This window comes from Cebidichthys violaceus, unplaced genomic scaffold, assembly GCF_023349555.1.
Source record: "Cebidichthys violaceus isolate CVI_PGR_0920_01 unplaced genomic scaffold, fCebVio1.0.p SCAF_59, whole genome shotgun sequence".
NCBI classification, from domain to species: Eukaryota; Metazoa; Chordata; class Actinopteri; order Perciformes; family Stichaeidae; genus Cebidichthys; species Cebidichthys violaceus.
This window is the reverse complement of record NW_027176805.1, coordinates 1,176,377-1,200,418: the sequence shown is the minus strand read 5'-3', so window position 1 is coordinate 1,200,418 and position 24,042 is coordinate 1,176,377. Positions and strand designations below refer to the sequence as shown.

At 43.0% G+C, this 24,042-nt stretch overlaps 1 protein-coding gene across 1 annotated transcript in view; it reads right to left on the bottom strand.

Annotated features, from left to right (window-relative positions):
• Positions 1–24,042, bottom strand: part of LOC137888908 (uncharacterized) — a 47,417-nt gene that overhangs the window by 22,062 nt on the left and 1,313 nt on the right. The window contains exons 2-3 of the mRNA XM_068732419.1: positions 1,945–2,092; positions 1,641–1,799 (exon numbers count right to left, since the gene is read on the bottom strand). Of these exons, the coding sequence (XP_068588520.1) occupies positions 1,641–1,799; positions 1,945–2,092 (307 nt within the window). The remainder of the gene's footprint in view (positions 1–1,640; positions 1,800–1,944; positions 2,093–24,042) is intronic.

The following is a 24,042-nucleotide window of genomic DNA, read 5'->3' as shown; positions in this document are numbered from 1 at the left end:
TTCTACTTCATTGCCAAAATATTGTGCCTACATTACCAACAATGCAACTCGACTGCCGACAGTTGAGTCTGATAGAGGTGAGGTGTTATGCTCGTACTGGATAATGTAGCCTCAAGCCTCCAGCCTAATAGAAATGAGGAGCAGGCTACAGAGGTCTGGTAAACTCACTACTTTATAATCTCAGAGTTAGAAAGAAGATGTCTCACTGGATTCATCAGACTTTGTGCAGCTCCTTCTGGAGCCACAAAAGGCTTTATGAAACCTTTTTCCACATATGCAGTAGTATATCTACTTGATGTGTAAAATCGCAGGAGTTCCCCTTTAATGCACAAAATATCAATCAGTGGAGCTTTAAAGGCGGAGCCTACAATTCTGGAGAAAGAGTGTTGATAGATAATCTCAACACGCAAACATCAGGTGAGGGAGGTTTAGCGTGGAGCCAGCAGGTCTTTGGAGCTCTGTATCGCGGCTAACGCTAAGCCAGCCCACATTTTTGTGGTCCACTCAAACAAAAATGATTTCATTGAAATACCTCTTGTAACTGTACACCCCGCTCAAATATCCTGTTCAACTCAAGACCCCAGGAGGAGCCAGGAAGCTAATTTTACACGACGGAAAATTACAACTTGGGGAAAAGAGGAATTACAACTTCCGACTCATGTGATGCCATGGGGCCAAAAAACCTTGGTCCAGGCACACTTAAGGTGGACTGACCTTTAAGGTGGAGCAGCTATTCTCATTGACACTTGGCCGCAGGGCCCTGCCTTCGTCTTTATACATTCCCGGCCTTTTCCCCTGTCCTGGCTGGAATAGTATTTGTTTGTTTACAGAGACAGGGCCAGAACATCAGCACTTACACAGACAAAACATACACAGTCTAAAAACGCCCTTAGCAGCGGCCCGGTTTTGAATCCGACCCATGGTCTCTTTTCTTCATGTCGTCCCCTCTCTCTGCTCCTTTCCTGTCTACCTTCGGCTGTACTATCTACTAAAGCGGCCCAAAAACGTATCTTCAAAAAAATATTTTTAAAAAGACCCATTACTGTCCTCAAGAGGTGAAGCTGGACTTTAGACCAAACTGAAGCTTGTGGGTAGTCACCTACAAAATCAAACATATGCCGACACTACAGGATAAGTAGTAGCAGCAGCAGCAGTAGTAGTAGCAGTATAGTGGATAGTAGCATCTATGTGTGTCTATCTTTTAGACCAGTTCTGTCTGCTGTCTTGCCTTGATGAATTGCTTTGAGCTCTGTGGTTCATGAAGACAAGAAGTCTGCCAAGAGGAGTCTAGTCACGCATGCTGCAAACAAACACACTTGCTGAGAGCTTTCCTCCGTCTTACAGACACGTTTGAGTACACTTCAGCCAAGAGGCGAGAATGGGCATAAGTGGTCCTCATTTACCTGAGATGGATGTAGTAATCACCTTTTGACATTACTAATCACCTTTTTTTAATAATGGGTAATGCAATAAAGTCCTTTTTTGAGCATTTTTAGCCAATTATTCATGAATAAAAGTTTCTAAAATCTGCCGAAGCTGTTACAACACTCAACACATGCATAGCTTGCACTAGATTTGCATTAATTTGCCTCTGGAAAGGAAACGTAAAAAAAAAGAAAAGAATCAAGAGGTGTGCTCACTCGTAGTGTCGCTGCTGTGTTCCTATGAAGATGATGGCGTAAGCACTGATTCGCAGCTGCAGCATAATGTGGCTGTCGGGGCTGATCATGGTGAAGACACTGTATTCGTCTCTCTGAGGGCTCCTCAGCTGCACCAGTACACTGAACTCATCTGCAAACCTAAACACAAACATAGACACACACCACAGCCATAAGTCAACAGATAGCACACAATGGAAATGCATAAATGACTTATTGGAGGACACTTCTTTTTTTGGCACAATTAATTAAGAGTTCCCATATGCAGATGGAGGCGCCACCGTACCCGTCAGTGAGGAGATGTTGCAGAGGGAGAACCAAGGTGGAGTACTGTCCCACCTGAAGGACTGGACACCTGCTGTCATCTACCGTCATGGAGGCGTTGCTGCTGTTCGACAGCTGGAGGGAAAGCTCCTGCAGAATGTTCACCTCATCTGTAGTGTGTTCAGGAGAAAGCACAGATTAAGCTATTTGTGCTACGTTATTACAGCACAGTGTATTTTGTGCTTGCATGTCAACCCGGCCCCAGTTTTTAATGAATGTACACAACAAAATGTCTCTTTAGTGTGATTTATGTCCACAAAACTGTACCTTTGTTCCTGTGTGTGATCGCGTGTGTGATAACGTATTTCAAGCATTTGCTTTAGTTTTCATATGAAAAGAACCTGCAAAAATCTAGTGAGACCACATAGTGATTCACATTACAGACAGAGAGGGAGTCGAGTAATCTTTTATCTATTTAATTATTGATACAATGGCCTCATCACAGCCATAATGACGACTTTCTTTAACTTTTCGATTTATTGCCAAGCCCTAGGATATGCACTAATGAGGGGAAATTTGAATACTACAGCATCCAATGCTATTTCAGCGTGCTTCCAGCACTGTGGCAGCAGATAGGGAGAGACCCTTTCCTGTTCCAACATGACAGTGCCTCTGTACACAAAGCCAAGAAGAGCTCTGCCTGCACAGAGCCTTGGCCTCAACCCCATCCAGCCAGACCTCATCACCCGACATCAGCGCTGGCCCGGCCTCACGAAGGCTGCATTCACACCAAATCAGACGCTGCGGCGATTAGTGTCACAAAAATAGCATCAATTTGTGTGACTTTAGAAAGGTCATCACGGCGGCGATCGGTTTCTCTTCCACCTTCACAGTTTGTGGGTAAACAGCAGAATGCTACGATGCTACATGGTAAACAAGGTTCTTCATCCCGAGGACATCTTCTGGTATGATTGTCGGTTACTTGATTGGATATCGCAGCGTGACATCAGGTTGCGTTTGATATGAATGGAAGGAAATCCCTGCAGCTAAGTTCCAAAATCTTGTAGAAAGCCTTTCCAGAAGAACGGGCGCTGTCCCATCCGCAGATCAAAGCCCGTGGTTTTGAAAAGACATGTTCAACAATCAGTAATGGGTGAAATGAGCTGGTCAGTCCACATACTTTTGGCCACACCGTGTTTGTTCTGCACCTTTTCAAGATTAGGGAACCCAGACGGCAACCATCTGCAGCAGCCAAACCAAATCGCTCTTCTGCCGGCACTTAGGAAAAACCTTAACATGCTGCGAACAGACCGCTGATGGCATTCCTGAAAAGCGGAAAACCACTTATGGGGCCATTGCCTTCAAAAGCTGCAGAGGGCTGCTACAAATTCCATCCTATTTAAAGATTTTCTCTCTTCTTTAACCTTTGGTGCCCCACATTCCTAAACCTGGTTGTACTGCTCACCCACGGGCTTTTGTCGCGTCATTAGAAGTTGGTTAAAGGAGAGTCGTTTGTTCTTACTCCGTGGGAGCAGGTGAAGTGCCATTCATGTCCTGTCCACAGCTGGGTCTTTGCTGATTAACTCTGCTCTTTAACAAATCCTCCTGAGGATTATCAATGCAGCTCTTTATCATATATGGAGGAAGTGATTCACCACTCAAAGGCTGGGATTGTGTACTCACACTTTGTCCTGAGAACTGACTGAGATCATTCCCAACTTAAATGTCAACGTCACCATGCGAGAGGCCGTGCTGAGACTAATTAGGCCAATGGAGAAGGTGCATTTTAGAAACATGAGGGATTAAAAGGATTAAACAACCACCGTTCAAAAACATGAATCTCTGGGATTTAACCTCTATGAACATGTCTGAAGCTGCCTCAGGACTTTTTCCAATGGATATACAAGATATATAGAGCTGCTGAAGCAGGTCAAACCAAAATGTTCCCCAAGCACTTTCAAAAAGTGAATCCATGTCTGTCAGAGCCATTAGCTATTTACACTCATCCTGACAGCGCTGCCAGACAAATCACCGGTCTACAAAGAGCTGCGTGGTCACACTCTGCTGCCCCGAGGAGCGCCGCTCAGGGTACGAATACGGTCTCGCACTAAAAATTCTAACATACCAGCCAGGAATCCTTCAAAGATATATGGACGAGAGCCACACTTCACACTGTTGACCTTCAGTTAACAGCCGTGAGGAATGTGAGGTCAGATAGTCTGCTAATCAGGTAAACAAGACTGCAGTTCTTAGGTTTTAGATAAGGGCTCAGAGGCACAATAGCCAGTAAATGACAGACATGTTTCATTCATCCAAGGGCACAAGGAACACAACAGAACATCCGCTCCATCAAACTAAAGATGGAAACTTTATTCAAACTAAAGACTAAACTTCAGGATGTCCCAGCCTCTACTGTGTCAATCTTCACTGCCTAATACAAAGTTATTATAGTTCCTGAAAGTCTACATGAGACATTTTTTGATTTTAATGAGACATCGTTAATTAGAGGGACGGTGATTTCTCACAGCTGTATCGAGCAGTAAAATGGGATCACCTGTTATGATGTCATTAGCCCTTTTCACTCTAATGGCTAATCCATCTTGTTTTTCTATTTTAGGGTCATGTTACATGAAAGAAAGAGGTTCTCTAAGATAACAGCGGGCACGTCATGTCTGCTCTGTCCCTCAAACTCACGGGTAAATGACGCTCACATATAAAGTATGAAGGTAGGTATGATCAGATGTTATTACTTCAGTGATAGCCGCACACCTGGATGCTGAAGCAATCAGGTAATGCAAAAGTTACCGTTTTACTCCTAAAAGTCAAATAGGATCATAATATTTCATATACAATTGTACTACAGCCTTAAAACCACAGCCAGGAAATATATAGTTAGTATAATAAACTATGCTATTCATACAGTATACTGATAGTACATTGATATGTCGTCCCAATAGATCAATCATCAGAAACGTATGTTTATATAGGCTTCAGATGTCCATTCTGCACACAATTACACCAGCGGCCAACAATTTACAAAGTGCAATGGACCGTACCACCGACATTAACATCAATCACACAATCCACAACCTCCACTGTCCTAGTGAGGAGTGCAAGGGGCCGATGCAGTTCAGGTATCTCAATGAGCAGTAATGTATAGTCCCAGGAGGTTCTCACACACGCTCTGATGGTCTCCATTAAGCCTCACTAGGGTGTTCATGAGAGAACATTTCATGTGCCAACGCTGTGCCCTCAAGGAACACTTAGAAACATACTCATGTGCTCTTCTTCCAACACTATAATCAAAAGGATCAAGCCATTACAATGTGGAGGGGGGGGGGCTGCCAGTCATGCCTGTTTTGTTTCTGGCAAAAGTGAAACAGATGTTGGAGTCCTGCATCAAAAGAAATGTATGAACAGTGAGGACTTTTAGGGCTAGCTCAGTCTTTGGGCAATTTAGCTATTTGTCCTATTTACCCAGAGTCAGACACACTTTGTAGTCTGAAGGTATGCTCACTGTAACTCTAACAGTGTATTGGATCAGCTTACAGATATGAGTGCTAATGTGAAAATACAAACAGTAGTAAAGTGTTGTTTATGGGACCTAGAGTGTGACTCTCCTCGACCCATGAGGTTCTGTGCTAAAGACACTAGCTTATCTAGTGTGAACTAGTGGCTTTTCAGCTTTTGCAGCACAGCCGTGAACAGCGCTTGCATGTTTTAGTAAAAATATTGAAATTTGGCGGCAGTGTATGAAGTGATGAAATATATTCCCGTATAGATATTTTGTTCCACCACTAAAGTTTTAAAATGACAAAGCTAACATGCTGAAGCTAAGGTTTACTGTTGTTCAAAATCTTACTTTAGCGTTTTAGCACAATGAAATTATTTAATTAGCAGTAACTCCAAAGTTGCACGCATGACACTGGTTGTATAATAAAAACAGTAACATTCTCCGTAGCCCAAGCTATCACTTAACAAGCAGGGCCGTGTAAAAGCCTGTGATAACAATAAGAATAGTATTGCCATATGTTGCGCGGGTATCCATTTCTAAGCAGAGAAAAAAAAGAAGATCACCAACCATGGGCTAACAAAACACAGCGCATCGGGGAAAGAGTCATGAAAATCACAAACACAGACCACAGCTGTGTGTGATCTTTGTGAAACGTCCCCGGTCTAGTAAAGCAGCTTGTTCTTTCTTGGTTATCATGCCATGTTTTGATCCTTTCCATAAATCTCCCCAGTTGCCTTCTGATGAGTGAAAGTGATAGTCTGTTTAACAAATGGAGGCCTTCATGATGATCCACCATTGCCGTACAAAATAATACAAAAGTCTCTAGAGAGTCGTGCAGGCAAGAAGTTAAAAGGCTCCAGTAATTGTGTGTTTAATCTACTTCAATAGCTACTACAACAATTACTCTCCAGAAGTACTTTGATTTATTGGAGAGTTCAAGAGCTCAGCTCTGGGTGTTGACAATGAATGAAAGTCAGGTTTACATAAAGAGTCAACAACTTGTTCCTCATTGATAACGATCCAGTAATGTACATTTAAACTCGATGCAGAGTTAATAACCTGGGAAACTCTCTCTGGCAGGACGATCATATGCAACTCGTCTGTGATCTTTTTGAAAGTTGTTTTGTGTTTATGAGACACATATGGCTCACATGCATTCAGCATCGCACTATGAAGCTACATAATGTCCATCATTCACCATGATCTCTCCACATGTCAGAACCAAGCGTCTGATTATTAAATGATCGCTGTCTTAAAAGGCGCCAAGCAAACTTATTTGTTTGGAAGGCATCAACAGACGCACTTAGGTTTTATAGATTGCAATGAAAAGAGACAAATTTAAGGAACAAGATGTCAAATGTAGTTCTTCTGCTGCATGAAGGGCGTTATGTCAGTGTGTTTCACCTCCTGCCCTCTTTGACATCTTTCAATGATTGGCCTGTGACTTAAGGTTAATTTGCTGCTTGTATGTTATGGGGTTATGTCATCGAGCCTCCACAGCTACTTGTTTGGACATGCTTCTCCGTCTGCAGGTACGCAAGCATGCACAGATGTCTTTGTTCTTTATTCCTTTACGGATTTTGGGAACAGGAAGTCAAGCAGACACAATAAGAGGATTCATTAGATGACAAACAGGAGATGACTGGGTTTTACTTTTCTTTGTTTTAATAGAACAAACAAAGAACCAGCAGATTAATATACAATGACAATAATGGTGAGTTGCAGTGCTAACAGGCAGTTTAATTAACGCATTACCTTCAACTTCAGCTCCTCTGCCAGGTTCTGCAACCTACTGCCCATAACACCCTTCTCTGGGTCCATCCACAGAGACACACATTGACCTCACACAACAGATGATGTGCACCAACTCAAATATGACATGTCGGGTCCAACTCCCATCCTGAGATCATAAAGTCAATGACAAAAACGTTTCGTTTCACCGTCATCTATGGATATTCATTTGAAATACTTTGAACGGAGGTCTCTGTAAAGGGCGAGCAGATGAGCCAGATGACACAAACAAAAGCAAGACAATCTCTCCATACGCAGCTACAATGGAGTTATGAGTTGAGTGGGACTATTCAGAATTTGTTTTGTTCAGTGTAAAAAGACAAAGCTGGTGTAATTAGGGGTTTTCTTTACAGCAGTATTGATCTCTGTAATAGACGGGGCTAATGAGAGAGTGTTTCTGTCAGAGAGTAAAATATGTTGCACATTTTATGAAGTCGTGAATTCATAATACTTTCTCATCTCTTAACACTTGCTGTACAAAGTTGTCAACAATACTTCAGTAAATAAAACGAGACGATAAATAGAAGGCTTCAAATAGACCCTGTGATTGGTGAAGACCCGGGGAAGCTTCCGGTGATTGGCCCCTAAACATCCTGATGGGAGCACCCTTAGAAAAAAATCACAATTACTTTGGGACGACTGATTGAAACAGGACACGACCTGATCGTGTGACTACAATACATCCAGTTATTGCTGCAGTGGCGCGAACACTGCGTGAGAACCAACGCAAAACTGTGTATCAATTCCTTCGCCAGAGGCACCTTTGGTGAAATCGCTCAGTAAACACACCGAAGGACGTTCTCATCCACACAGGACTGCAGAGCTGAGAGGCGTTCAGGTCCACGGCCCGAACTGATATGTACTGGAATCAGACATACACACATATGGTAGATCTACTGTATAGGTACGACCTTTATCCACTAACAGAAACAACATAATGAGACCATTAGTGTGTACTCTGGCAGTGTTGCTTCATACGCGTTTTGTTTTTGGATGAGGTCCACTATAAAAGGCTCTGGTTCAGACACTGCAAACTGTACAGCTGCCAGCTACACAAAGCATCTGTCCAATCATTACTCAGTAACCACAGACTGTACCCACCTCATTGGCCTCCAGAAAAGAATAGCGTCTTACTAATGCTGTCATGAAATCGTTTGATAAAAATCACTTTGACAGCAGAAAAATGATTAATTGAAGCATTTAGCAGATGGAGCGATTTAAAGCCAGAACTGTTTTACATAAGACGTTGAGCGTGTTCTGCATTTCACTGAGAGAAAAACTCAATCATTCAAATATTCTCATTCCAGAGGGATGCGAACGTGAACAAGGTCGGAGCAGGATTTTCTTTGGAATTGACTTTTGAGTTGAGTGAGGCCAGAAGTCCACATTCATAACAGCCAGCCAAGGCATCAAGCCCCGGACACGCCTCTCCTGACCGAACTAATTTCTTTTGGCTGAGACTTCAGTGGAATGTGAAAGGAGCTTACAGACTGGCTGTCGGACTGGTATACAGCGGGTACCAAAGGTCCACCATGAGCCAACAGCAGAGGATGGCATGAGGCCCGAATAAAGCCAGTCTACACTTCCTCTATTTTTGTAACTCTCTGGAGATGCAGTGATTATCGAGCTTGGCTGATGGCCCTGCTCTGAGTAGGTCCATGGTCTTCAATCTGAAAGGAGGGAAAAACTAGTAAGAAGGTGCCAAGTTCTGCCTCGGACAAAACAGAGACGTAACCAATCAATCAGATCAGTTGCAACCGGCCCAAATACGTCGTAAACAGGTCAGCATTTAAATTACCAAATGACATTTTAGTTTTAGATCCATTATTTTTACATGCGTTACATGCTTTCACTGAAAGTGGAACAATTATCTGACCTTGGACCAAATTAATTCTCATTTTGTATTACATGCCATCTAATAGGGAATATACCCATCTGTTCATTTCGATTGGAACAGAGCCTTATAGCATGAAAGATGATATTCTGTTGGGATTGTCCACATACTGTTGCTCCAGTGGGATGGTTAATAGTTATGGAGGTGAGGCAGTCAGTCAGCGAGGGTCAGACCTGGCCACTGAGGGTCACTGATCCAGGACAACACTGGATGTTCTCTCACCTCTGACCGGCTCTGGTTCTCTATGGCACGTTGAGTGTGAGCTGATCGGTGAGGCCCGTTTCCTTCTCAGACACGGACAGGCACGTTTTTACTGTTTAGACTTTATTCTACACGCTGCGCGCCGTGACGACCCTCAGGGGGGACTGAGAGTACGGAGCTTGTAGTGTTTCATAATTCCTTGTAAATACCGTCTAGAGCAGCTCGAGCAAAGTGATTGTTGGAAACAGTGAGACTGAAGGTTGTTGTGTGTCCGTTTCTGCAAAGAGAGAATGATTTAGGACTTCGGAGGCGTCCGGAGAGCACAGGGGGAGAGTGATTTATACCATATACTGTCTGTTGTGAGGTCCTTGTCTGATGTATATTCAGCATGTTTTCAGCCGAAGTGTAGTAGCCTCATCAATCCTACCAATGTCCGTTCTGAAAATGTTACAAGCTACATTAGGCCTATTATCAGAGCCCCATCTAAAGCCAAAACGCTGTAGCTAAACAGATTATTAAAGAGGATGTCTGTGCTGTGTTTGTTGAATCACAAGTGACAACTTTACACACCAGCAACAAGTCAGAAGTGTGTCTGTCAGCTGGTTAAAGACCTTCTGCCCCCCTTCCTACAGTACAACTTGTAGTTGTTAGAGGGCTTTCCTTTGCCTGTGGAGACTCAGTGGTTTCTTTTGGTGGCTGGTTACTGCAGTGATAACCACAGGGACTTGATAACAAATCCCTCCAATCTAAATCAAACTCGGACCGCCCACCACTGCCTCCTGGTCTGGCAGACCTCCAGTGGCGGTAATCAGGGGAAGCGGAGTCGGCTGTCACGCCGTCCTGCGGTGGGATCGCATTACTCTAATAGTCTGAGACGGACCAACAGATAGCTCTATTACTGCGCTCGTACAATTACTGGGCCTTGCTCTGGTACACGAGGCAGCCCAAATAGGCACAAGATTAAAGACTTCCACCTGCCCTGGTGGAAAAACAAGCGGGAAATCACCGGGCCAGATAAATAGGAAATGAGAGCTGGAAAGTTGGAGTGAACACAGGAAACATAAGAAACTCTGTGTTCCTAAACATTTCAGTCAGTCAGTCAGTCATCAACAGAGCTTTGAGTGATGAGCACACCTACTGCCATACTAAGCTTTAACTGAACAGCAGGTTGTGAAATGCTCACAGATGCAGCACCCTAATGGCAAAACCTTCTGTCAGTACAGCCTCAGACGGCTGACTTCATGAGCTCTGGCTATAAGAGAGCAAGAGATCCGGTGTTTGGATATTGTTTCAAGAGGTGTCCCTTACAGAGGATAAAGTGAGCTTATGTCAAATCTGTGTTTGTGTGAAGACAGGCTTGTTAACCGGGCCTACAGCCCAACGCAGGGCACGGAGGGAACCAAGGGGACTGAATGGATATAGCAGCGAGGCCGGTAGCCTGTATGAACTCTGTAGATATGGGCGCTCGTCTTGAAAACCTCCAACATTTCCTCATCTGGAAAAGCAGGACATACAGTATATGCCCTCTGGATGGGGTAATTACAGTGCCATGAGGGGTATGTTTAGGAGAAGTGATGTTAGATAGTAACCGCTTGATTAACAGGATGGATTGAAACCAGAGTTGTATCAGTAGCAAGTCTAAGACGTTCAACATGTACATTATAATAAGTGGGAACAGTATTTTATACTCCAGTCTACTTCCATTGATAATACTGGCATATACTCCTGCAGTATATTCCTATTTTTTGCTTTGCTTTCCAGGCAAAATAAATCTCAAAGCCTGCAGGACTGGTCATCTGCCTCCATGTATTGTTGTGAATTGTTTGATTGTATAATATAATGTTAAGCTGTATAGTGTGAAAAGCATAAAACAGGAAGTGCTTTTACTTTGAAGAGCCGTTTTGTAGCATATGCGCTCTTCTTGACGCTAACCTAGATATGATTTATACGTAGAAAGCCACATGTCGAATGTTCACTTTTCTAACACTGCAGTTCCAGACAGTAAAATGGTCCGTTCAAACCAGACGTGTCTTGGTCCTCATTAGAAGCTCCACTTCACAACATGTATTCAGAGCGACTAATCACGCAGTCCTGGAGGGTTGAGAGAGAAGTAAAAACTTCCTGTCCTGTTGTAATCTCTTCAAAGAGGGCCTAACGAACACTGGAGCCGGTCATCAGCAAGGTACGTTTAACGTTACGGACGTAGACGTTAAAGGGGAGGTTAATGTACAAAGTAATGCACAAAGTAGCATCACATCTGCAGGACTCCGTGACCTTTCCTCTTTTCACTTATCCAGTGAAATATCTCAACATCAACTTGATAGAATTCCACATCAAAATCATAACATGTCTTTGGTTAATGACTAAATGCCCCCCTCAGCTGTTGTATTTAGAGCTGATTAGCACATGTTAGCATGCGAACACACTGAACTAAGATGGTGAACATTATAGACATTTTGCCCATGTTAGCATACTGACGTTAGCAAATCACCACTGTGTCTAGTACAGCTTAACAGAGCAAATATTCCACTGACCTACTTTGTATTGAGGTGGAGGTCGACGTCTAGCCTGGCTAGACACCACGGTGGGAGGTTTGTAGTGCGAGGCTGCTTATCTTATTTAAGATTAAAAAAAAGAACACTAAAACACAATAAGAAAAGCATAAATTTTGCAGGTGTTTCAGTTATAACATTTTTATTAACAGCATATTGAAAGATTTTATTGTTTTAAAGAAAACACATAAAATCCATCATCACAAACTTATTGGAAAACAAAACCAAAATGAGAATAATAAACTCTTTTTTTTCCCAAAACTTTGCTGAGCCCCCTCTGACATTTTTTCATTTCCCCTCTTGGGATGAATAATATTTAAGTATGACCCAGGGGTGGAGCTAATCCAAACATTTTTTGTTAGTGTCTGAATGCCATTTTACGGCACAATGGACCCATGGTGAAAAACGGCCATGCTTTCGGACTCGCTAAAGCCTTCAACACGCAGCAGCTTCCCAGAGACAATGCCAGAGTTTCCTCGGAAAAAAACGTTCCTTCAGGGAGAGGAAACGTTGAAGAGCACCAGTCAACACTTGCCCGGGTCTGCTTCTACGCTCGCCTGCAGAGAAATTCATCAGAGGAGACACCAAAGGAAGTGGATGGACTGATGAACATGCCCACAGGTCAAATCCCCTGCTGTCTGATATGGTGCTGGCCCTGTAGTGCTTGGTGGAGGTTCTGAACATCGATACAACGCAGGCTGTGGTGTCACTGATGTGTCAAATATTCATCTTCCTTTAATATACTGACAGGCACTGAACTTGAGACACTGCACAGCCAACTGAGATAGCTCAGAGCAGTGTAACACCAGCTTCACACGTTTAGTGAATGACATGAGGGCAGAGGGCAGGAGGGAGAGAGTGGGGAGTCAGTGTGACTGTCGGGAATCCAGGCCATCCATCAGAGGTTTGTTCCACCCCCCCCCAGCATGATGAACTTCAGGTCTCTGAGGTTAAGGTCAGTGTTAGTGTGACTAAACACACAATCCAAGAGGATTTTAGATTCAATGTAAAAACCTCAAACGGAATGATTGATTGATATACAGCTACATGACAGGTCCTCACCCTGAATTTTAAAACCTGAAGTTTAAAGTCGGATATATAATATATAAACATTGTTTCAAGAACATCAAAAACAGGTTCTAACTTCAAGTTAAAAACATTGAGAGAACTTGCTATAGCGGTCCATAAGGAGATATTTTACTGACCATTGTTCCAATTTATTCCAAGATACAAAGCAATAAAATACAATGGATTGCAAAAAAAGTCCTGAAATGCTAAACAGTTGTAGAGTAGTTAACTATATTAATGTACCAGATTTTATAGCAATCCAATCCAATAGTTATTGAAAAATTCCATAAGGGTTCATCCTCTGGGGACCATAACATACAAAACTTCATGGAAAGCAATCCAGTAGTTGCTGAGATATTTCAGTCTGGGTCAAAGTGGTCGACAAACAAAAGCATACCGACATTGCCATCCATTGAGGAAAATGAATAATCTTTTTTTTTCAAACATATAGTTAAAATGGCCCAAGTAGGAGCGGCTGAGTGGCAGTGATGTACTCACCGGTAGTTCTGTTAGATATATGTAGAAGGTAGATGTTAGTCAAACTCACCATCCAAACATTAAAAGTATCGCACACACGCGACCGATAGCATGATCCTACTGGCTGAGATAATGATAATAATAAAAATGACAATTATCAAGTTGCAGCTCTCGTTAAACTGCAGTACTATGAGATGCAATTGTAGATTCCGAGATTTCAGCAAATAAGCTGCATGTTTTCACAGATGTGAAGCTGACAGTTTGCTTCTCATGAGAGACGTTTCATTTCTCACATAGGCACAATGCACATCCAGCTCCGGGTCTGGATCCATCTCTGGACCCCACCTACCGTATGGAGGCTGCACAACAGATGAAAAGAGGTGAAAGGGCCTCAACAGACAAGCTTCAAGTACATCTGGAGAAGTTGACTTTGCAAACAGCAAGTCCCCAAAGCCGGACTGACCCGGCACATAAACAGCACCTGTGGCAAGCCTGTGTCCAACAAGCAACATGAGAGGATCTTTAACCATGTCCATATCTAGTGAGGCTTTAGCTTCAGAACCACCGAACATTTCAAGAACCCCACAGCCAGATGGAGAATGTGTCAGCTGAAGATGCAAACAGATGTGGGAGAAACAGTACATAAAGGTTAGAAAAATAAATCTGCAGAGCCGGGGAGGGCAGGGCGACCTGTAAATGAGTATTTTACATGAGACGAGGAAAGCAGAGAAGGGGCTTTTTGACGATCTAGGGAGTTGGTGAGTCAGGTAATGAGCCTGCTGGAGCTCTGAAGGAGAAACTCATCTCAATCGGAGTGGAACTCTGAGGAGTAAAATGCGGTGTGTTTTGGACAAAAGACAAACCACCAGATCCCAGCGCCCACTGAGGGATGTCAGGGGATGGGAACAAAATTATTTTCCAACTAAAAGGGGCCACAGGAAACGTTAATATCAGCTTCAAACACTCTCGACAGAATTAAATTAATACATCATTTACGGCTCCCTTAAGTTTGTTGATTTATTTTCCCTTAAAGTTTAACCACAGTGGGAAAACAGATCAGATTTTCCAAATTGCATAACCGATACTGTATCTACTCTGTTTCATGTCACATGTTTCTATGTAAGCACCCTGAGTTAGACGCCATCTTTTCAAGCTAGAAGCCGAATGTGTTTTCATAGTGACAAATTAAGTAGGATCCAGGACTGTGTATGGGAACGGCACCTTAATACTGGCAGAGCGCCACTCACAGTGCTGCTGCTGTCGTCTGTGTACAAACAGTACAGCATCTCTACTGCACTGTGTCTGTCTCCATGTGGCAAACACTCCACAGTTAAGTTAAACATCGTATGTAATAGAACCGTTCTGTGTCAAATGCTAAGAACACTAATGATGCAGCTGTCAGCTGAAAACCTTGTTTCTCCAACATGTCCAGTTTTCATCACGTGCAACTTTCTCACCATGAGATCAACTTTTTTCAGCCACATGGCTCGGTCCGCCACTTTGGAACGGCAGGAAATGTCTCACACCATGAGGTTGATAGTAGTGGTTTTGAGTAAAATGTCTTGAGAACCATTGGATGGATTTGATGCTGACATTCATGTTCCCTTCAGGACTAATTGTAACTTCTTAGGTGATCTTCCCCTTTTCATCTAGCGCCATCACCAGGTCAATTCTTTAATTTGTTTAATACTTTGGTTTATGACCAAACGCCTGCAAAACTAATGACGCCGCAAACGGACTCGGCTGGACTTTCCTGTGCTAATTAGCAAATATTAGCATGCTAACACACTAAAATTAGATGGAAAACATAGCGAGCATTTTTAAAAATAGAGTTTTCCGTGTGACTGACATTGGCTGACAGATCTCCCGACCTCAAAAGTCTACACTGCCCTCATAACCAGGGCCCTGTCTTGTTAGGGTCATCGTTACCGTCCAGACCACAGTGGATGGGGTAAGAAAACACCACAGTTATATTGACAAAGCCGTTTAAGTGCTTGTAAAAAACTCTTGTAAAAATCTTTACAAGACGCGCTCAGCTCTGTCGAATGGGCCTCTGCTGTATGAATCCTGACCCTGAGGGTCAAGTTCAGTTGAGTTGGTTACTCTTTAGGTCTCCAACAAACCAAAGACCGGCCGATAGGTCGTACCAGTTGAGGGGGGGGGGGGGGGGGTAGGAAGAGAGGGCTGGCCTTCTGTTAAATGAGTTCTCGTACAGCATGTCCTCAGACTGACCGGTTTTGTATACGCTGATGAAAAGTCAAAGTCTCAGCCCTGGAACATGGATATGGCAACCACAATCAAATATCCTGACAGGCATATGTCTGTTTGAGCGGCCGCCAGCAGCACAGATACCGGCGCTTGTCTCTTGATGCCTGTCAGCAGCCGATTACCTCACTCTCACCTCATCAGGAGAGACGAGAGCAACGGCGGGTCATGAGAACCAGGTTACCCTCGCTTAGGATGAGTCGGTCACATCGACATACTGAGCGGGTTCTCTTCATGGAGCCGGCCGCCGTGTTTCTACAGGAGCCCAGAAGAGACAAACCAAACGCTGGCTCTTCACGGGGACATTCATGTAATTTTGTAAAAGGTTCTATTGCAACGATTTGTACATTAGCAGGAGAGTAGCACAATAATTTATACAACTGATCGTTATATAAATGATACAGTGAAAGAAGGCAACTTTTACGCCTCGCTAACAAACAGATTTAAAAAGGTTGTCCTGATATTTGTTTGAAGTTGTCGGTAATGTTTAGCATTGGGCACATGATTTGTTTGGGCTGTTATTTTCTGATGCTGCCAATAAACTGACACAACAAAGTAGTTCATTCCCATAAGTGAACTACGGTCGTGTCTGTCATCTGATTTACTGACAGTATGTTGTAGCAAAGACACAATAGTTTGTCAAATCATTCCAATGTGAGTACAAACAAGCATTATTGGTTGCAGCTCCTGCACATCAAAGTTGCATTAGGTTTGCTCTTACTAAACTCCTCCCTGGTAGCTCAACACACGACGACTGGCATCTTGTCCTTTCTCCACTCTGAGAGTGTGTGTGTGTGTGTGTGTGTGTGTGTGTGTAAAAGGGGTTAATGCTGTGTGTATGTAAATTAAGCTTGTAAAAAGTGTGACAGGAATGTAGCTGGCAGAGCTTTTATCTGAAACATGTCAGTCTGCACACGTACAATCTCACGTCTCTTGAGAATGCACTGCAGACTGAGCGGCTGAAATAAGTACAATCAGTTGCATTGTGTGCTTCCCCAACTGTCTTTCCATTGTTCATTGTTCACAGGCTTTTTTTTTTTTTTGTCAGCATGCGCATGCCGCTGCAATGTACTTTACTGTACAGTTCAAGACATTGTGCCGCTACATGAGGTCAAGGTCGAGATCAAAGGACCATTATATGAATAGGATAATAGCTTAAGCTAATATTTAATGCTAATAGAAGTGACCGTGATGGAACAGGCAGTTTCTTTAAATCTTGTATCTGGCATTAAAGTACTGCAGAACATAGCTTTAGGAGTAGTTTTTACTCTGTTAAGTGTCCATGTTAATGACAGATATCAAGTCATTTTGCCACAGAATCCTTTTTTGCGAACCAACTTAAAGTATTAAAGTTTTAACTGAAAACAAGTTGCATTTGTATTGCTCTGGCATATTTCTTTACTTGTTTTGAGAAAGTTAAAGGCGGCAACCTTTGGGTCTGAAAGGTGAAGCCGATGGAAATTGCCTTAAACCTGCATTCTTTCTCTGGTTGCAAAAAGAAGTCTGATTGTATAGAAGTCTATGAGAAAATCTCTCTTGATTTATTCCCTCAGTAAACATTGTAAACTTGAGTTTATGATCTCAATCGCTAGATTCAAGTCTTCTTTAATACGCCGTGTTTATTTTGTAAATTATGGTCCATTTAGAGTAAAACAGACAAAAAAAAAGTAGGCACCAATTACCACCTTCATCCTTACAGAACAGCCTGATGTGTCCAACAAACCTACACAGTGGAAACCTCTTTCATACACATGGCACCAAAAAAAGAAGCTGGTTAATATCTCCTTTTTCAGGGGGAACTGTTCTGATTAGAGTGGCACAGTGCCATGCAGGCGATGAATAAAGAAAGCAAGCCAGCCCCTGGTCCCCAGAAACCCCCCAGGGCTGATAAAACCTTGCTCACTTGAGCCGAGACTTCATAACAAATCAATCACGTCAGAGTAAACAAAAGCTTAACAGGTAGACCGGGTCCTGACAGACAGCGGCTGATAGGAATTTAAAAAGGTGAGGGCATGGTTCACCCGCTGGAGAGTGACAAAAAAAAAAATGTAAGAAAACAAAAAGTAATTTGGAGTCTTTCCCTCCGGCTGTCCAGTGTAAGATCTGCTCGAGTTCTGTTAGTCATAACAGAGTTGTCACCTCAGGTCCGTCATCAGTCACGTTCAGCCAAACCAATAAAGATAAGCATCTGCACATGTTCATCATAGTGGAGGACGTTTATGAACATGTCAAGGGCTATTCATTTCAACCTATCACACTATTCATTTCACCAAAAAGACCTTTTCATTTCACCGAGCAGGTTCACTTCATTCTTTTTAGAGACGAGCTATATGAGAAAGGCTCTCCAACAGTAGATGAGAGGGAAATGAGCATTCAAACGCCACAGCCAAAAGGTAGATCCACTTCACTTTGTAAGCTTTTGCACTGCTAGGTGAACATTCAAGAACAACACTAATCTTTTTAGTATGAATAAATCCCCACCAGAGGCAAAAAAAATGTAAATACCTGCATAACCAAATCCTGATAAAATGGTTGCATACGCCACTGAACTGTGTTGTTGTCCCCAAAACTTTAAAACCCACATAAAACAGCCGTACACTGATGCACCAGATGTAGTTTATTCTAAAACAACTTTGTGATTTTCGATAACAGCGACGGTCAGACCTAGATCCTATAAAGCTAAAACCAACAAGGAGAGGAAAAAAAACTAAATCTCATACAACATGTATATGTGTTTAACTAATGGCATATTCTACACTACTGGGACAGCCAGAAGACTCTTTTACTATGCAGCAGCACACCTTGCTGATGTCACACAGAGGTCCACAAGATGCAGATGGTCAGTGAAACAGTAGGTCTGTACTCTCACAGGGATTTTTATATTTTTATGTGGCAAGAAAAAAGCTCCTCAACTACGAGGTTAAACAGGAGACTGTGAGGCAAGGAATTAAGTGTGTGTGTGTGTGTGTGTGTGTGTGTGTGTGTGTGTGCGCGCATGCATGTGTGTCTCACTGGTATGAAACAACATTGCATCACCTGGCATCTATTTTGCGGAACACAAGCGTATTAAGGCAGTTACACATGTCACAGCTGCAGCAGTAAAACTGGCCTCCTGGCTCCACCTTGACTCTTTTTTTAATGGCGAATAACAATAATATGATAGCTTAAATGTTTCCCACTGGGCAAATGGTTGCCAAATAAAGTCAGGCCCTGCCATTAGAAACCAACGTGCACCAGATTGAGGTCTGCACGCCGGCCAGGACTGAAGACACTCATGCCAGATTTATGCCAGAGGGCCGTTACTGAAACCTCTGCTCCATTAACTATTGTTCAGAGGCAGCAAGGAAGGGTGGCTTCTACTTTGACAAGACAAGCAGTGAAACATGACAAAACACCCCATAAGGCCAAAACCAATTAATACTGTACAGTTAAGTACCCCATGGTACCAGGGTAAACCAGAAACGGGCCAGAATTTGACTTTAAAACTATAAAAAAAAAATGAACAAACATGATCAACAGACGGTGAAGAGGTCACAGTGCTCACCAGGAGACTACTGTCCCGGGAGCAGCTCCAGAAGAGCTAATATTTACGCCCAAAGTAACCAAAACCTGTTGGCTATTACTATTATTAATAACCAAATGATCTACAGCAAACATGTCATACCGTGACTGTTGCTTTCCCTTCAACAGAGTAGTGTCCATCACATGTGTACAAAGGGGCTATAATGCGCAGTAGTCTTTGAATGGACTGGTTAGCAAGACAACGGATCAATCAGAGTTTAAACAAGAGGCCTAACGACAGCGGACATCTTTACTCGTCGTAGCAGGGAGAGCATGTGGTACTTACAACATTAATGATGGCTCTGTTCTATTCAAGGGCCCCTGTCAGCCATGACGGTGGACAAACGTAATTAATACCAGGAACCTGAAGCTGACGCAGCTAAATGGAATTAGGCTATGAAGAATTCCCTGTGATTATTCCTACTGTGTTCAAAATGTCTTTGAAAAAGACCCGGTTGTAAATTCATGATGTTTAGTTTGTGTTTATTTAATTTATGATGGGACAATGCATATTAATTAACATGAGCGCATGTACAGGCCAATTTTCATCTGCAGTACGTGGCATAAAGAAAACATCATACACTGTAATAAACTCTAGATTGATACTTTTTAATAACTACGTTTGAGATAAATAATTTCAGATGATAAAAAGAAAAGCACAAAACAATGTTCGTGAAAAATGAGAGACATAGTTTACCTGGTGCACTACTACACTATTATTTGTTACACTGATTACAGATACACTATTTACTCAAAATATAAATCACTATCATCACCACCCATGCTACTTACGTGGGAAAATGTTTCAAATCAAATCACCTGTGACACCAGGTGCACATAGTCACCATTCGCCCTCTTTTCAACACCTCGAGGCAGGTGTTTAACATTTGCAAGCTACAACAAAAAAAAAAAAAAACATACAAGTGCAGCACAGAGAATGGACACAATAAAGTGCTTCAACACTCAAGTCAAGCGGAACCACTAACCGCACGGCTTGGGACAAAACATCATTAAATGGCCCTTTCCACATAAATCTGTGTGCTTGTGTCCAACAGGCTGCGATGTGTCTGCAGGCTCTTTGTGGTGACAAATTGAGAAAAGTCACTACAAAGTGGTCACTGAGGTAAGGTACATGTTTGTTTTTTTAAAACCTCTCTTTTGTTCATCTTTAACGGCAAACACGTGAGGAAGGGAACACCATCAAGCCGCTCTATCTGCCATCTGGTTCCAGTTGAGTCCTTGAGAGGAGATTACAGACGACGGAGGAGGTTCTGATCCAACATGTGGTTTGCACCTAGCCCACTCCACCCGCTCTCTGTTCACACAAAGCTTACCACAAGCTGTGACCCGCTCCAGTCCACACCCAGAACCAGGCCGATGACCCAGTCTGAGTACGTTAAAGGGAATGTTACACCGCGCACGCCAAGGCATGTGGGCCTCTGCCTGGTTAAAGCTGGCTAATGGGCCCCAGATCAGGGCTCACCAAGCACTAAGGCCCGATATCACGTTTCATTGGATGCAGATGCCTGCTTGTGGATCTGGCATTATATTGGCAATGACATCATGAGCTCAACCTGCTGGAAAAGCATGAGAGTGTCAGTAACATGGCCGGTACTGTGTTTCTGATCTGGTCTGAGAGTTTGGTGATGTGGCCTAAGAGCTGCAAAGTGTACCAAATGAATTTAAATGACGACCATTCCCCATGTAGAGGGAGTTAGAAAACATAAAAACACAGAAGTGTGCCTGCCAGATGTTTGCGTTACACTTTTTAGTGTCCCATCTTAATTTGATTATCACCTTTGTACATAAAGTAACACTTTCTTGACCAACTGCTTGAAATTCAGGTTCAGTTAGTGCCTGAATGCAAAAAAGAAAAAAAAACTTTAAATTTGAATTCTAACCTCTAGGGCTTGCAATGTTCACTTTACAATACAAATGTTGGATGACACAAAAAGATATTCAGGCTCATTTTTAGACCTTAACCAGTAGTGGAGCTACAAACATTAAGTGAGTCCTGAGGGTGGCAATAGAGGAAAGGTCACAGGCTCGTTACAATGTCAAGGGTTCATCATCTTGGGAGCACAAATGTACTACGCAAAAGTCAGGTTAGTGTGCACATTAGATGACATTTTGTGTGCAAGTGAAACATTCTAGACCAACGTCAATAATGAAACTAGTGGAAAGATCATGTAAAACTTCAGGGTTCATTCTCTATTATTAAAGGAAAACCAGTTGGTGTAATCAGTTCATTTTTAAGATTCATTGACCTAAATGGTGATCAAGGAGCATTTTTTATCAGGGCTGCAATCTGCCAGTTATTTACTCCATTGCTTACTTTGTCCAACCAGCAGGCTAAAACCTAAAAAAAATGACTTGAACGTTTTATAACAAAATTGTTGCGTGTTGTTTTTTTTTGTTGGGGAATTTGATCCAGATCAAATGTCACTGCGAACTGGCTGGGAGTTTTGGAGGTTTCTTCCGTGGGGTTTCAAAGTGCCAGAGAATCAGACATCCTTCAGGCCTCAACCTTCAGAGGGCAAAACGTTTTGGAAGTTGGATAATCTAAAGCATCGTCTGTGAAATGATGCCTTCCCAAATTCCCACAGTGTGCACTTGAGACACAGTTCAAAGCCGTTCACTGCCAGTTTCACTCACACTGGAGGTCGAGAGGGTTAGTCGGCCATTCCCACTTCTGAAGACTGTTAGGTTTAGGGCAGCACTAAGGTGAGTGGATGGGCGACGCTGAGAGCTATGGAGAGACACTCAGACACAGGCACACCTCCTGTAAACCTTACACAACTCTTCCCAACAGCTGTTTTGCATACTGCGCTCTAAGGATACCCATCTCGTAGGGTCAGAGGGTCCAGTAAGCTATTCCTGACATATGGGAGTGACATGTCACAACTGGATATGGCTGACAATCAAAGAATGGACTCATGGATGGATGGATGGATTGGATATGGCAGACGCCTGATGCAAAATGCAAGGAGGTACAGAGGTATGGCCCCAAAATCCTACACTCGTGTACAGTTCACTTTACAGAAATGTATCCACACTAAATTCATGTATTTTTGGTCATCGCTCTGTCTATAGGAAGAAAAGTTGGTATATTGATCAAAGCAAAAGGCTGCAAAGTGCAATTAAAACAAACTAAGCAAATAAATCATGATGTTCATGAAGCATGGGACTTTAAAGTTACTGTAAGGAACTTGTAACTTGTTATGAAATCGTCCCATGACTCTATATGACCCTCATAAGTAAATGAGACAGTGAGACGATTGACTATTTCTTCATAGTTATTTGTAATGCTCGTCATCGGTACCACCAGGTCAGCATTAAACCCCCAGGATCACCAGAAACTCCTTCAGCTCAGACTCCAGCAGCGACCAGCCCGCCTCAACAGACCCAGATCCGGCTTCACTGCAGCCTCCAACCCGCAGTCGGAGGCTCTGGCGGTAGCAGGAGAGCTAAGAGCCGATTAGCAGCATATCCTCCTCCGGCCAGGAGCAGAGCTTAGCCTCATCTTGGAAGATGGGTTTCTTCATCTAGTCACCTAGAATGGTTTCATCTTCGAGTCAGAATTGGTTGCCAATAAGCAAACAAGGTATAGGTAACACCCGAAACGGCATCACTAAACAAATAGTAAACGGCCGCATTGCTGTACAATGTTGCCTCTCACTCACCTAGAGCTGGGTGATGAATCTGATTTGTTGTCGTTTGGTTGCAGAAGCCAGCCTCAGCATCAGGAGCACTTTGGGGGTTCAGAGTCTGGCCAAAGGACAGTTTGACACTTCCCTATGATTAGTGGACAAACTGAGCCCCACAGCACCAATTTGCTCTAAACAATCCAAAATGAGCTCTCATTGTATCTGCACATGTCACAAATCCCCCCAGATGAGCTCAGTTACATCTGGAACACGGAGAGATTTGACTAAAGGAAACCACAACAGAGGAAACGCATGGAGATTATTCCAGCAGTATTACATAACTATCAGCGCATACAGTGATATCCAGTGGAAGTTTACACAAGGCTTTCACACTCTGCCATCAACAGTAACACAGACAGTGAAAACATTCGACATGCTGGGTTCAATCAACACGCTCACCGGTCTAAGCCAAACTCTCAGCTGGTTTCCCTGCTCTCTGACATCCCCGTGTGGGTCTCCGGTGTGGCTCTGACGTACGGATGATAGCGATGAAATGTGATAAAACACCAACTGGATAATAAACTACGTGCGATGCTGTTAAATCCAGACACGACGCACTCGGGCGTCTGGCGCGGCTCCAATCTGAGATCAACTTCAACAGGTCAAACAACTCCAATGCAGCTCAGAAACACAATGTCATCTGCATCAAAGGTCCTCTAATAAAACAAAAGTAGGTCCAGACACTGAAAACACTGATGAGACAGACAACAGAGCTGGCTGCAGAAAACCATGTTGTGATTAACTAAGTCTGCTTGGCAGCAGGAAAGCATTCCATGTGCTTTAATAAGCGTGGATGAGTTTTTGGCTTTGTCTCCACATGTGTTTTCTGCAGAATAAAGACATTTTGTGCGCATGATGTATTCAGCAAGTCAAAACATCTCTTTTGGGCAACGCAAAAGCAAACTTATCAATCAACGTGTGTGTGTGTGTGTTCCTCTGTAGACGTCAACCGGAGATAAAAGATCTCAGATCGGACTGATTTAAAGGGTTTGGCAGCTTAAGGAGCATACTGAGAGGGAAGTCAGCAGCAACATTACAAATTTAAGACCGTTTATGGTCGTTAAGTGTGAACAGCACATTAATGAAACAC